The sequence below is a fragment of the Salvelinus alpinus genome, chromosome 20, assembly GCF_045679555.1.
Source record: "Salvelinus alpinus chromosome 20, SLU_Salpinus.1, whole genome shotgun sequence".
In the NCBI taxonomy this organism is placed as follows: domain Eukaryota; kingdom Metazoa; phylum Chordata; class Actinopteri; order Salmoniformes; family Salmonidae; genus Salvelinus; species Salvelinus alpinus.
Window position 1 is genome coordinate 31922625 of NC_092105.1, and position 15919 is coordinate 31938543.

The 15919-nt window shown below is 39.6% G+C and overlaps 1 protein-coding gene and 1 pseudogene across 22 annotated transcripts in view; both read right to left on the minus strand.

The window, feature by feature from the left end:
* Positions 1–4240: 4240 nt before the first annotated feature.
* On the minus strand, positions 4241–9899 carry LOC139546657 (transcription factor CP2-like protein 1; annotated as a pseudogene).
* A 4075-nt stretch (positions 9900–13974) lies between these two features.
* clasp1a (cytoplasmic linker associated protein 1a) overlaps positions 13975–15919 on the minus strand; it is a 90704-nt gene continuing 88759 nt past the window's right edge. For 20 of the 22 annotated variants that reach the window (XM_071355290.1, XM_071355305.1, XM_071355303.1 and 17 more), the window contains one exon: positions 13976–14247. In XM_071355290.1, the coding sequence (XP_071211391.1) occupies positions 14161–14247 (87 nt within the window). In that variant the 3' untranslated portion in view covers positions 13976–14160. Of the gene's footprint in view, positions 14248–15919 lie in introns of all 22 variants that reach the window. The other 2 variants (XM_071355297.1, XM_071355289.1) reach the window with 1 other exon arrangement.

Here is a 15919-nt window from a genome sequence, read left to right on the forward strand (position 1 = left end):
GGGGCTGAGAGAAGATTTAGTAATTGTATAACTCATTTCATGCAATTCTACTCATTTTGCCATGGGGCGGAGAGAAAAATGTGCGATTTTACAGCTAATTTCCTGCAAATTCTACACATTTTGCCATGGGGTGGCGGCAAATGTTTGCAGTTTTCAATATGATAGCTGATTATCAATGTGCCTCACCCCGGTCGGTAATTCGACCATGCTTACTACAAGGTTAGATACCTGGCCGGCAGACTAATTTACCAATCTAATAAAAAAAATGCTGACATGGGCTAATTGAGTGACTGCACAACCAAATTTCAAAATTGCACCTTGTGTATTCTGTTATTCTAACCGTCAACAGTAGGTGAGACCCCGACTGAGTTCCTAACATGAAACAACCCCCCCCCCCCAATTTAACATAAAACTATTTTTTCCGCAATCGGTCCACTGGCCTACAAAAGGGGGCCAACATTTGCCCATCACTGCCTTAGACCATCCACCTACTCTTTCACAACTCCCGTGTTATACAAGTGCACCCTGACCCGTGCTTTTAGTAGTCGGACCTGCAGTTTGTTGTAAATCTAATCTATATGAAATGCATTGAGATTATTTCGTTTATAACATATGCCATCATTATAGTCGTTTGTCATTGGTTGAAGCTCAATATTAAAATCTCCCTACCATCATATCTACAGTAAGCCAATAAAACACCAATGTCGATGAAAATGTGCAAATCAACTTGGAGGTACACAACACACTCTCCTCCTCTCATTATGATCTGTCCAGCCGTTACCGAGAACAATACCACTATACCAGATTTTTTACAGTCAAACTGGCTAGACACTGTAGCTGGCTTCATGCCATTTTAATCCAAATTTGCGCTGACTGACCAACAGTGAGTGTCAAGTTACTTTTCAGTGTGTTCCCAAAGATCTGAACCCAGTAAGCAAAATTAGGTTTATACTAGTCAGGGCTGAATAGATTTTGTCAAAAGGAGGAGAAAGATCTGGAAGGATACAGAAGACATACAAATAGCTAAACTCACGGAGAAGACAGTCTGATGGCAAACATCTGATTTAACTGAATTAGTGTAAAACAATAAGAAATTGTTGTGCACAAATTCCATGGAACACTAATATAGAAATATAAAAGATTTTCAAAGACTTAGTTAAAATAGGTATTTTAAACGATTATGTGTTACATTATACTGAAACTGCGTGCGGGCTTTCGCTGTCTGTCTCCTCTGGGCAATCCCTTTCCTCAGTTTCCTCCTTACAAATTCAGAGCATTTCAGCGGAAACAAAACTTCACCCCCCTCCCCTCTTTAAAGGGAGAATCCATATGTTTTGTATAAATGCAAATAGCCATGTCTATGACGTAATAGCCAGGGCAATTTTCCCAATATCGATGGAAAGCTTACAAGTGTTTTTTATTTCACCTTTATTTAGCCAGGTAGGCCAGTTGAAAACAAGTTCTCATTTACAATTGCGACCTGGCCAAGATAAAGCAGAGCAGTGCGACACAAACTACACAGAGTTACACATGGAATAAACAAACATACAGTCAATAACACAATAATAAAAAATATATATACAGTGTGTACAAATGAGGTAAGATTAGTGAGGTAAGCAATAAATAGGCCGTAGTGGAGAAGTAATTACAATTTAGCAATTAAACACTGGAGTGATAGATGTGCAGGAGATTTTAATGATTCATTGTTTCTATAACGGTCAAAGAACTCACGTTTCTCAAAACACCACGTACAGAAAACGTTCAATGAGTGCATCTTTAAAGCATGTGTCGATACTGATAGGATCCAAAGAAAGGCAGCACTGCTCTCAGATCAGTGTTCTCCATTCAAATCTTACCTTAACATTAGATACGACGGATCAGCTCCTAGAAATAAATGATCACCTATAGCTGCAAATATTGAGGCGGATTATTCTAATGCTTAGGCTATGCACTAAATCAAATATTTGGCACATCGTTGAGCACATGCTGTTAGGCCTACACATCATGAAATTGAGGCAAAAATTAGATACAGTAGCCTACAATTAGCAAAATAAATCTACATTTATTGAACATGAAATTGATTTAAATATATAGGCCTATGTAGCCTACTGTATCTTTTAATGTAGTCATGTGACAAAACTGCACATAGAGTGGCCGTTTGTTGCCAGCACAAGGTGCACCTGTGAAATGATCATGCTGTTTAATCAGCTTCTTGATATGCCACACCTGTCAGGTGGATGGATTATCTTGGCAAAGGAAAAATGCTCACTATGAGGGATGTAAACAAATTTGTGCACAACATTTGAGAGAAATAAGCTTTTTGTGCATATGGAACATTTCTGGGATCTTTTATTTCAGCTCATGAAACATGGGACCAAAACATTACATGTTGCATTTACATTTTTGGTCAGTATACATGTTCATTTCACAGAGGTAATGAACTGCCCATTGATCAGCACAGCATTTTGATAAAACAGGACCATGTGTGCAAAACAACAGTTGCCGTACCAGGCGGTGATACAGCCCAAACAGGATGCTCTCAATTGTGCATCTGTAACAGTTTGAGAGGGTTTTTAGGTGACAAGCCAAATTTCTTCAGCCTCCTGAGTTAGAGGCGCTGTTGCGCCTTCTTCCCCACACTATCTGTGTGGGTGGACCATTTTAGTTTGTCCGTGATGTGTACGCCGAGGAACTTAAAACCTTCCACCTTCTCCACTGCTGTCCTGTCGATGTGGATAGAGGGGTGCTGCTTCTGCTGTTTCCTGATCCTCTACTTTGTTTTGTTGACGTTGAGTGAGAGGTCGTTTTCCTGACACCACACTCAAGTGCCCTCACCTCCTCCCTGTTGGCTGTCTCGTCGTTGTTGGTAATCAAGCCTACTACTGTTGTGTCGTCTGCAAACTTGATGATTGAATTGGAGGTGTGCATGGCCACGCAGTCATGGGTGAACAGGGAGTACAGGAGGAGGCTGAGCACTCACCCTTGTGGGGCCCCAGTGTTGAGGATCCCAGGTTATTTTCTCCAAAGGCCTTTAGCATTAGAAAGTGAGAAACAATTATAGATTTGTAGATGTGTCTGACAGTCATCGGAGTGCAATTCATGGGTGAATTATTTCAATAGAAAAGAAGAAAAATACATTTCCTAACCTATATATTTTATTTTCACTGGAAAAGTCCTTCAAACATCAACCCCTGGGCATCAAAACAAAAAGATACAAAGACAGCTGACACTTAGAAACAAACATAACATTATCAAGCAAATTTTCTGGCAACAGTGTACAGGAACAAACTAACAGTAGGTTAAGTCTTACATTAGATGAATCACACACACACACACTTTAAATACTTGATTTGAATCAACCAATCAAATGTACAAAAAAGGATCCAAACATTTCAAAGGTCCCTGTATGCATGGCACGGGTACAGAAAGCACCTTCTCCAAACAGCTAGGCTGCCCACGACAGATGAAAGAGAGCAGTACCTAGCCAATTGCTTTGCCCTAGTTTTTGTCAGGCCTGCAATCTGGAGCCCGCGCACTGCAAGCCTGTGTACCTGGCCGAGACTGACGAATATCAGCGCCACCAGCTTGCACCTACACCCTAGGCTGTCCAAGCGTACCGCGATGGGCTGGTACTTAAACAGCTTCTCGGCAAAGGCCCGCTCTGTGTAGTCATCAAATGAGCAGCCCACTTAAAAAATGAGCACACACACACACTGTAGAGTATCTGAGAAAGTGGAGAAGATCCTACAGAAAGGCGGGAACCTGTGACACTGAAGCCACTGCAGCGTGTCCTGCGGTGAGGACGATGGCACAAGGTGCTACATGTCAAAAAGAAGAAGAGCCATTGAAATAACTAACTATAGCACCCACTGACTGCCCATCGTCTCCAAACAATCGCCTAAAAAGATAAGAGATGAGAGCAATGGCATTAATACTACTCCTGCTGTTACTTACTCAGAAGAGCAGCCAGACAGAATCAGCTCCCCCTGCTGGATTGGAGAGCTGTTGCTATAAAAGTAAAGTGTAACACAAACAGGGAAGAGAACAAGAGTTGGGTCATGGAGTAATGATTTGTGCTGATCGGACTAGTGCAAATAGGCAGTTCCAATGGATTGGACGGTAGATAATGGAGGATCTAATTTGGCTGAACTGAGACCTCGTCCTACATTTGCCTGACGACTCATACTGAATTTTACTCCGCCCGTCCGCCCTCCCTCCCTCCCTCCCTACATCCATTTATCGCAACATACATTCAGTCTTTGACTACCACCGCAGAAGTCCTTTCTGGTGACGTCAAAGTGAGGGGCATTGTACAAAACAAGTCATCAGCGTTTGGATCGTTTCTAACCAATCAGAGAATTAAAGCCAATGACTATTTCTGAAATGCAGCTTTACCCATGACTTTTTAATGTTGTTGCACTGCCGAGAAGGAACCTGAAAGTAAGCATTTCGTTGGACGGTGTATACCATGTGTATCTTGTACATTTGACTAATAAAACTTGAAACTTTAGTTTTACCCATCAGTGAAGCTACATGAAGTAGGGGAGCTGTGGTAGGCTGGGAAAGGAGTGCAGTTAGTGCTACCGAGATTTGGGGCATCAGGCCAAAGGGAACACTGAAACAAAAGAGGCAGAAAAACTTTAATAAGATGGTCCTGGCAGTGAGAGTGGCAAGTCTGGTGCATGTTTTACTAGAACATTGTGATTGTAGTCTGACACAGACATAGGTGGGAAATCCTAGAAAACCAAAACCAGGTTAGTAGAAAACAATCACTATTTGTTCTGGAACAACAAGCACTATTGGTTCCTGCATGTTGGCTGATGCCAAAAGACAAGGCACTGACACCCTAACTGTCTAAATCATTAACAGACAACTGTATCAAGGGCTAGTTAGAGTGACATTCAACTACGGAGTCCAACGACTAAAGCAACATATTAACATGTTATGACAGAATAGCTAGTCAAGAGACACACGGCCACAGTGTCAGGTCCCTTACCTCTGTAAGCATGGTGGTTTCATGAGAGGGATGATATTTCTCCCTGTCTTAATGGGACTTTATCAATCTTTTCCCTGTCAGTCTTCAGTTTGCGATCAGCTCCTTTTGTCTTCAAGAAGACAAGAAAACATTAGTTAAGTACAGAAAGAAAATAAATGAACAATTAGCTCACACCCACACCCAGTAAGAGCCCCTTTACCTTGAAGACCTCGACCTGACAGCTGGAGAAATGCAGATGCTCCAGGTACTCTCCATGTTCGTTCTGAGTGAAGGTGTCTATCTGGAAACGGAAGGGCACTCCCTTCTCCCCACAATGCTTCCTAGGGGTTAACTCGGTGCTAATGCAGTTGACCTGCACACAAACAAACATACACAATCCATGAGACATTCTATAAATATGGTAATAAGAATTTCAAATGCAAGAGACGTGTGGGATTGGAAAATAGTCACTCTGGGAAGTGGGAACTCACAAATACTTTAGAAATTCCTTAAATTCACCTTAAAAAAAAAAAACATTTTATATGTCAACGGGATTTTACTTCAATCCCAATTCCACCTCTGGACCCAAATAAGGTAGAAAGCAGGGACAATAAAGATATTTGACCGTGTTACCTGAATGAAGATGGATGCGTTCTTGACAGGATCCCAGAGAAACTTTACAGTGTTGAGCTGCAGCGAGTGGGCACGAGGCTTGACGACACCCACAGAGAGGAGAATATCTGAACACAATCAATAAATCAGTCAATGAAGCAATCAGTCAATCACAGCAGGCAAGAAGGAATTGTAACGCTCTATTTTACACCCCGCCTTTTGCCGGGTAGTTACTTAGAAATTACTAGTTAAAATGATAAATACCTAATAACTGAATAGTAATTACACTTCAATATCAGACCTGTTATAAAGTTGATACAAAGGTAATGTAGAAATCCTCAGATATCTTAGGTCAATTATCAAACATAGACTGTGGTCAGACTTTACTTAAGACGTTCTCTGGTCTGCAGGCAACCAGACTGACCTATATCCAGATCCTGTCCCCGGTATGTTCCATCTTCATTCCTCCAGCTGCTGATGTCCTGTGTACTGCAGGCAGCAGTCATGAAACACCACATGCACAATGCTCTGTGGACAAGCAGGACAAAGCATTAGTACGAAGCACAGTGCCTAAGCAAGGCAGCCTCGCATGTGGCCAATCACCATGTCGTTCGGCAAAGTGCGAAAAGCTACACACAATCCCCCAGAAGAACCATTTACAGATCATTTCGTCAGGCAACATTAAAGGAGTGGAAATTCTATGGATTTCATCACCCATGGCTTCAGCTCATACGAGTAACACTTAAAAGAACAGCCTACAGATTCCCACAGAGTAAAAACATATCAAGGGAGATAATGCTGCTGTTAAAGATGGAATCCGCAGAAGGGGGAAACAGCGCCACTGGCTGCCCCACCACCATTGCTATTGTTGTCGAACTAAGGAGCGTCGCGCAGCATGGTAAAATAAAAATACACCGCGCGATGATGTCTGATGAATGTTTCGCCATTAAGGATTCCGGCTTTAAAGCCATAGGAGTCCATTATGTCTGTCACGCCCTGGCCTTAGTTATCTTTGTTTTCTGTATTATTTTAGTTAGGTCAGGGTGTGACATGGGGGATGTTTGTGTGTGTTTGTCTCGTCTTGGGTGGTTGTATTGTCTAGGGAGTTTTTGTAGAGTTCATGGGGTTGTGTTCAGTGTAGGTGTTTAGGTAAGTCTATGGTTGCCTGGAATGGTTCTCAATCAGAGACAGCTGTCTATCGTTGTCTCTGATTGGGAGCCATATTTAAGGCAGCCATAGGCATTAGGTAGGTTGTGGGTAATTGTCTATGTCTATGTTGCATGTGTGCACGTAGTTTGTATAGCTTCACGTTTGTTGTTTTTTGTATTAGTTTGTCAGTGTTCTTCAGTTTTCGTCTTCGTTATATTAAAAGAAGATGTATTCATATCACGCTGTGCCTTGGTCCACTCTTTCACCTCAAGACGATCGTGACAATGTCTGATTGTTGTGAAGTAAATAACTGCCTTTATAACACAATTATTTGTTGACAGATGCTGTGGGATAAAAACATCTATGAGTGCTATTAAGACGTTAGTGAGGAATCAATAGTAGCAGTTTGAAATGGCACCATTTGAGAACTTTTTGCTAAGCACATACATACAGCGTTGAATGTTTAAACCACTGGTCTGGAGAGTTAACGACAGAGTAGATAACTGTCTATACATACTTTATTATTGTTTCCACACATACAAAAGGACATCAATTCATGTTTCTCCTCGCTGTTGCATTAGTATTAAGTTAATTGCACACTAAACCTACTAAGATAAAACAAATCGTAAAATGAACAACCTGTAAAAACAACCTGTTTCTGTTCATTTCAGGCTGTTACACGGAGACTCATGCATGGCTGCCCAGAGCCCAAGGCCATAGACACACCAAACATGTCATATGTTTGTACAAGTTCCACCTGTTCCATTCTAGTGTTGTTAGACTGCTTCATTGAGCACAACCGAAATCTGACGGTCCTTTCCTGACAGCCTGACGACACGGAACTTTCAAGTTGATGAAGCTGTGTATTCGGACATGTCTAAATTCAATCAAATGACTTAATTTTTGCATATGCATATCAGCCTTTGTTTTAAAGAAAGTCAACTGATTGAATGTCAATGGTGATAGACAAAGGTATGTCAAAGTCTTGACTCCCATAATTGAAATCACTTAAAAAACAAACATAGAACCAACATATTATAACAACCTGCAACAAAATGTGCACACAGTGGCAACTTGAGTTGTACTAATGGGTGTTATTCATAGACCAAATATACCACTTGTTCTTTTTCAAATAATGAAATAAAGTTAAACAAGGTTTCCTTTACAACAAACAACAAGTGTCTTACTGAAGATATAAACAAAGGATTGTCCTAATTTCCTTGCTATAAGATAAAACACTCGATTTACATTTCAACAACGTAAAAATGTTATAAGTCCCAGAAAGCAGAATTGTCCCATAAAGCAGAATTGTACGTAAGATAAACATATGCAAAAAGAGCAAATAAGACAACTAGAAGGTACATGATGTGTTGTGTGATGAAGCTGGTGTGTTGTAGGGTAAGCTGAACTTAGTGGTGTGTGTAGTGGTGTCTAAGTTCAGAAGGGGAGAAGTTGGATGATAGTACCAAGTCTTCAAAGATGGCACCTGCCCAAACCCAGAGGTGGAAAGAAGAGGACTGATGAGTCACCTGTGTGTTGACAGTTTCAGGAAATGGAGGATACATAAACAGATAGAGAAAAAAGGGTCAGGGAATAGGTTACATGAAAGTCAAAAATACATACACAATACAATTAACCTACCTTTAAACATTTGCTGCTTATATCTGTATACTACACTAGTTCTGTTAACCATACGGATTTCGTAGGACTGACCTATATTTTTAAACATTAAAACAAACCTGATTAAAATGGAAAAATGTGAAATAAATTAATCAGAGAAAAAGGCAGTGTAGGAATAGGAATGTATTAAATTCAACACCTTTTCTTTTTTACTTTAAAAATCAGGTGGTGCCTCTAGAGAGCCCTTGCAGTATCCCCCAAAGGTTTTCAACCACATTATGGTTGAGCCTGCCAATTGTAAACTGCAAAGCTTTACTGTTACAATATACATCCTAGCAAGCAAGTGCTTCTGTGCAATAGTAATATCATATAAACATATACAAGAGAGAGAATATGACCAATACATTAACTTCCTTTGCCTAAAGATGAGCTTGAAGTTGTGTGTGATGCAGTTTTGTTTAAGAAGGATGTTTTTCCACATTTGATCTGTGCTGAGGGAGAATGTTCTTCTGAGTGGGCCAACCCTCAATGAAATTAGTTCTTCAATCCCATCCAACAACATGTGCATTTAGTAATAAAGAAAGATAGCTACCTTGGTTTAGATAAGTCAGAGTTTCATCCTGCTGTTTTACAGCAGGCGAGGTTGCTGCACAGAGAACATATTGAAAAGGAGACAGTTTGTCTCCATTTTCTGTTGCGTGTCATTCCTCATCGTGTTTCAGGAAAGGTGACAAAATATCTCTAGAGAGAACAGGAAAAAGAGGGGGGGAAAGGTGTGGTTGCTCATTAGAAGATTTATCTAATCACAAATAAGTCGGAGGCTTCTCAATGGTCAGCCAGAGATTGATCTCATCAGCACCTCTTGGCCAAGGTGCAAAAGTAGGTAAAAAAAACAACTTGTATGATGCATAATCACATTGCATAAAATTATTTAGGCAGATGATGTGTACATTATATTTATATCTGAAATACATTGGAATAGGTCAATTTGCAAGGCCTCGGCCAAAGTTCATGCAAGCAAGACTCAAGTGTGATAATGGTGAAATGGGTAAAACAAGTTTAAAAAGTCGAGGGTGTCATGGCCTTAGTGCGCAAATAAACAATTATTGTTGCTTTCAGTCCCCTTCAAATAAAGCATTTAAGAAAAAAATCACGTTTTTCTCTATTGCATTAAACTTTTCTGATGATAAAAACGTTTCCTAAAAATACAAACGTTTCCCGATTGGAGATGTCCACTTACCGAATATAACTTGCAGTTGAATGCTGATGGTAGTGCTTGGGCTGGTTGTGCCAAAACAACATGTTTTCCAGTGCAGCGTCTATGGTATCCTCAGAAACAGAGAATGGGAATTGGATATGGCACCCTGATCTTTCACTTCCACAGGTAGGTCTGCTAGCTCTCTCAGACGTTTGCTGGCCAGCTCCCTGCTACAGGCTTATATACCCGCTATGACATCACTTTCAATGTATTAGGACACCTCACATAACCTTTGAGAAGCAGAGTGTGACTCACTGTTTGTGTCCCAAATGGCACCCTATTCCCAATATAGAGCACTACTTTTGACCCGGGCCCATATTGCTGTGGTCAAAAGTAGTGCACTATGTAGGGAATAGGGTGCCATTTGGGATACATTCACTGACCCACCTCCCCTGCCCCGCTGGTAGTGGTAGCCTAAAATCAAATCTTATTTTTCTAATGACAAGCACAGTCAGATCTATCTTCATGTAACAAAAAATGTGGCTAACACACCTCGGCACTCAACTCTGTAAATGAACGGGAGACTGAGCAATCCAACTGCAAACAATGCTACTGATACTGCTGCCTCGAGTCAAAGTGGATCAACTAAATATACAAAGACCAACCTACATAAAGTATATTATAAAAAGTGAATCAACTTTCATGGTTGTTTATTTCTAGAGCAAACAAATGTACATTGTTGCAAATCATCTATCACAGGTGGATGTTAACGAAACCTTTCTGTACAAGTTGTCATGAAAAACAAAATAAAACAATTATATAAATACAGATATGACTCTTACATGACAAAACAAACACAAATAATAACATGCATAGTGAACAGATTTCTAGGAATACCATCATCAGTAGATCATGTGGACAGTAAATGAGCCAGATCTTCATGAGTCATCAGCCAATACAGTACTTTATGTCTGTAACAAAATGACTGGCTTCCCTTACACACAATAAAATACAATTAACATACTTGTAAAAGGATGATGGCCCCATTTGAAAACAAAAACCATTTTTTTGCGATTTGAAACTGTTAAGCAGATGGGAATAGTTGCCAGATACTGTACTTAAGTACCAAGGCACACACACAGCATACCTTATAAAGCCACATGCCCAAATTTGTAGTACTTTACTAAAGGAGAACTAGGATACTTTTACAGTACATGTCTGCTTGGCATTTTGAGACGGTTATGCCCTGTACAGTGTACATAATTGTCTAGGGCAGACGGAGACTGTTAAGTTTTGGTCAATTTACAGAACACCGTGAGTGTATTGCGGCCAGGTGTCTTCCTCCCCTACCAAAATAATAATTTAATTGTTGTAAAGGCTGACCAAACTGATGAGGTTACAAGTGCACTTCAACAGCCAAAACAGGACCCATCGATGTAAGGCAGCACAAATTGGATGTGCTGCCCAAAAACATGCAAGCTAATTCACTAAAGAGCAAAAAAGTGAGACAGCCAACCTTTTCATTTCATTTCATGAAAGTTGCAAAGCGGTGATTGATCAAAAGTTATGTACAAAATACTTAGTTTGCTCATCATGGTATTTTCTTTATTGCAAAAGCTGTAGTTAGGTGACGGGAAGGTGACAAGAAGAAATGTGTAATACTGTATTATTATAAACAACTTAAATTTGCATCATCATGGTGAATATTATTGTATCTGTTTGCAAGCCTGTTTAGTGTAGTTCATGGGGTAATGGTTTCACATTTTTAAGATCTGAGAACTTCTGTATGTACATCCATCCTCTCCTTTCAACAGTACAAGTGATCCAAACATTATTTAGGAAAATGAACATAAGGCCTGATAGGGCCGGTTTCCTGGACACAGATTAAGATTAGGATTACAAACACACTTTCAATTGATATTCTCTATTGAGAATAGTTTCTAATCCAGGACTAGAATGAATCTGTGTCTGGGAAACCAGCCTGTAGTTTCTTTAGATTCTGTCTCAATGAATGCACTGATCTCCTTCCAAAACCGAGCATATAACTTTCGCATTATCTACAAGTGTAGGGTTTTTACTCATCAGACAAGTACACGTTATAAGCAGCAGCATCATAGTTAACAAGTAAAATGCCATAATCTGGCTACACAGGTGGAAAAAGGGGGAATAAATAAATGTGACACTGGATTGTTTGTTGTCATGACTGACAATGGCCCATTCATTCAGTGTCTGACATCATTAGCAACATGGTCATTGAATAGGTTGAGAACACTCATTCTAATTTTATGAGTTGGGAGGGATCCATTAAATTTCACTTGATTTGAATCAGGGATAAAAAATAAAAAAATATATTATTGTCTTTTCTTCCCTAAATAATGTTGTTAATTTGACAAATCCGAATGGAGTTAACCTCAACCATAAGGTCAGAAAGAAACACAGTTCCATATTTCTCTATATCCTTATTTCACACAAAAAAAGTTTAAACATTTTGAACAGCTTTACATTTTAGTGTTCATTTTGTGTTGAAAAAATGTAGATTATCAAATGTATTTTACTGTATTTTTATTTAATACAGTACTTATTTCTCAGGTTAGAGCCAAGCTATTAGCTGCAAGTTGGTCTCTGACAATGTTTCCGCCGGAATTTCTCACAAACTAATAGATAATAATAATAAAACATAATGTTTGCCTACCTGGGCGTAAGTGAGGCTTCATAATTGTCCAACTTAAAATGTTCAAATATTTCTTCTAACACTTTTTATAGGATTTCATAACATCATCCCTCAGTTTATAAAGAAAAAACATGAGATTACTACTCATTCTACTAATTTCAATTGCTGCCATATTTGGTGTTCAATGTTCCCAAACACAAGTCTTCAACCTGGTTTATATCAGGGCTTTGTATCATCACTGGGCCAGCCATATGATTCTTAGTTTATCACAAACTGAATGCCATGTGGTCCCCATGCGAAAGAGGTATTCCGACCTCAATTGGCCTTCCTTGTTAAATGTGAAGGAATTCATTCGTCCAACTACAGTATAACTGCATTTTAAAAGGGATGTTTTTTTATTTTCTTCCGAACCAATTTCAGGGCATTATTTGCTATTGGACCATATCATTGTTATTGGACCATATCATAACTCCTGGTTTCGCCTTTCCCCTCCTGTTACTTTTTGAATGCTCAACCAAATAAGCATCCAAAGTTACATTATAAAAAATGTCAGCAAAATAGAGTGTTGCCGTAGATGTACAGTAGCTTGACCCCCATTCATTCTTATAGAGAAGTCAAAAAGCGTTAAACCACCCTATACCCAGACCACACGTTTACAAAAACTAAATTAAAAAAAGACAAAAAGGGAGAAAATTTGTCATTTGTCATCGAAAGAAATTTGATGACAAATGAAAGGACAAGTTCACTGGAGAGAAAATAAAGAAAAGGCCGGGAGCAAAAGTAAGTGAATTGAAGATGTGATTGAAGCAGAGGGTCATCCGGAGGAATCCAGCGTGGTGAAGGAGAGAGAATCTCAGGAATGGAGAGGTCTGGAAGAGGCACAACTACAGTACCAGTCAAAAGTTTGGACACACCTACTCATTCAAGGGTTTTTCTTTATTTTGACTATTTTCTACATTGTAGAACAATAGTGACGACATCAAAACTATGAAATAACACACATGGAATCATGTAGTAACCAAAAACGTGTTAAACAAATCAAAACATACTTTATATTTGAGATTGTTCAAAGTAGCCACCTTTTGCCTTGACAGCTTTGCACACAATTGGCATTCTCTGAACCAGCTTCATGAGGTAGTCACCTGGAATGCATTTCAATTAACAGGTGTGCCTTGTTAAAAGTTAATTTCTGGAATTTCTTTCCTTTTTAATGCGTTTGTGCCAATCAGTTGTGTTGTGACAAGGTAGTGTTGGTATACAAAAGATAGCCCTATTTGGTAAAAGACCAAGGCCATATTATGGGCTCAAATATAATCATCAAAGAAACGACAGTCCATCATTACTTTAAGACATGAAGGTCAATCAATGTGGAAAATGTCAAGAACTTGACCTGGCCTCCACAATCACACGACCTCAACCCAATTGAGATGGATTGGGATGAGTTGGACCGCAGAGTGAAGGAAAAGCAGCCAACAAGTGCTCAGCATATGTGGGAACTCCTTCAAGACTGTTGGAAAAGCATTCTTTATGAAGCTGGTTGAGAGAATGCCAAGAGTGTGCAAAGCTGTCATAAAGGCAAAAGGTGTCTACTTTGAACAATCTAAAATCTAAAATACATTTTGATTTGTTTAACACTTTTTTGGTTACTACATGATTCCATATGTGTTATTGCATAGTTTTGATGTCTTCACTATTATTCTACAATATAGAAAATAGTAAAAATAAAGAAAAACCCTTGAATGAGTAGGTGTGTCCAAACTTTTGACTGGTACTGTATGACTGTGTCCCAAATGGCATCATATTCCCTATATAGTGCACTACTTTTGACCAGAGCCCAAACGTAGTGGCCTATATAGGGAATAGGATGCCATTTAGGACACACACTATATCCCCTAATTTAGATGCAAAGTACAGACAGGCAGATCCCTCCTACAGCTAGCTGTGTGAGGACACATCCGAGGAACTGCTGCTGTTGCTGTTGGTCGTCTGGGCCCTCTTGATGTACAAGTTCAGCAGCTTCATCTGCAAGAAGAATGTTATATTATATGTTAAAACATAGTTATTATCATGGTGGAGCAAGGAGAAGTGGTAAGAGAAGTTATAATGGCACTGTCAATTCGGAAGTAAACTGAAATTCCAATACTAGGTACTTAATTAGTAATTCAACACTAATTAAATGTTTCCTTTGCACAACGTTTTACTACAGTGTTCCCTAATGAGTACAACCCTGACAAACTCCAGTCCTGTACCCTTATGCAACCCAAGGACACGGGCTCCCGCAGATGGAAACTGGGGCAAAAATGACCCTCTCAACAACACACCATAGAGCAAACTAGTTGAAACCAGATGCGATCTACAGACCAATGCTGGCACTAAGACCGTACTCAATGAGCTGTATACCGCCATAAGCAAACAGGAAAATGTTCATCCAGAGGCAGCGCTCCTAGTGGCCAGGGACTTTAATGCAAGGAAACTTAAATCTGTTATACCTAATTTCTCCCAGCATGTTAAATGTGCAACCAGAGGGAAAAAAACGCAAGACCACCTTTACTCCACACACAGAGACGCGAACAAAGCTCTCCTTCGCCCTCCAGTTGGCAAATCTGCCCATAATTCTATCCTCCCGATTCCTGCTTACAAGCAAAAATTAAAGCAGGAAACATCAGTGACTAGGTCAATAAAAAAGTGTTCAGATGAAGCAGATGCTACGCTACAGGACTGTTTTGCTAGCACAGAATGGAATATGTTCTGGGATTCTTCCGATGGCATTGAGGAGTACACCACATCAGTCACTGGCTTCATCAATAAGTGCATCGATGACGTCGTCCCCACAGAAATCTCTATTGCACTGTTCATTGAGTACAGCTCAGTGTTCAACACCATAGCGCCCTCAAAGCTCATCACTAAACTAAGGACTCTTGGACTAAACACCCCAACTAGAAGCCATGGATTACAGGCAACATCCGCACTGAGCTAAAGGGTAGAGCTGCTGCTTTCAAGGAGCGGGACTCTACCCGGAAGCCTATAAGAAATCCCACAACGCCCTCAGACAAACCATCAAACAGGCAAAGCATCCATACAGGACTAAGATCGAATCGTACTACACCGGCTCCGACGCTCGTCGGATATGGCACGGCTTGCAAACTATTGCACAACTGAGAGCTGTCCAGTGACACGAGCATACCAGACGAGCTAAATTACTTCTATGTTCGCTTCGAGGCAAGTAACACTACGGCTGGGCGATATGGTCAAAATCTCATATCCAGATATAGGTCATTTCATATCCCGATAATGATACATATCACGATATAGCACATTCAAATATAAAATGAGCACATGTAAAGGCCTATTTCTTATTACATTTTGAATTATACTCAACAAATAAAAGGTACTTACTCATATTTGATTATTTATCCTTTTATTTAGAACCATTGTGCAAATTTTCAATTAAGCATTTAACAAATTTATAAAATATGACTGTATAAAATCTAAAAAAGGTAAATAGAAAACACTTAAACTATAGTTGCAAACAAAATAAATATAGACCTAAAATAAATAAATAAATAAATAGTTTGTGTTGCAAATTTCCTTCCACACGACACGTGGAAGAACGCAAAGCGTCGTCCAATTGACAAAAAATATTAACAATGTCCACACTGTATTTCTGATCAATCTGATGTTATTTTAATGGACA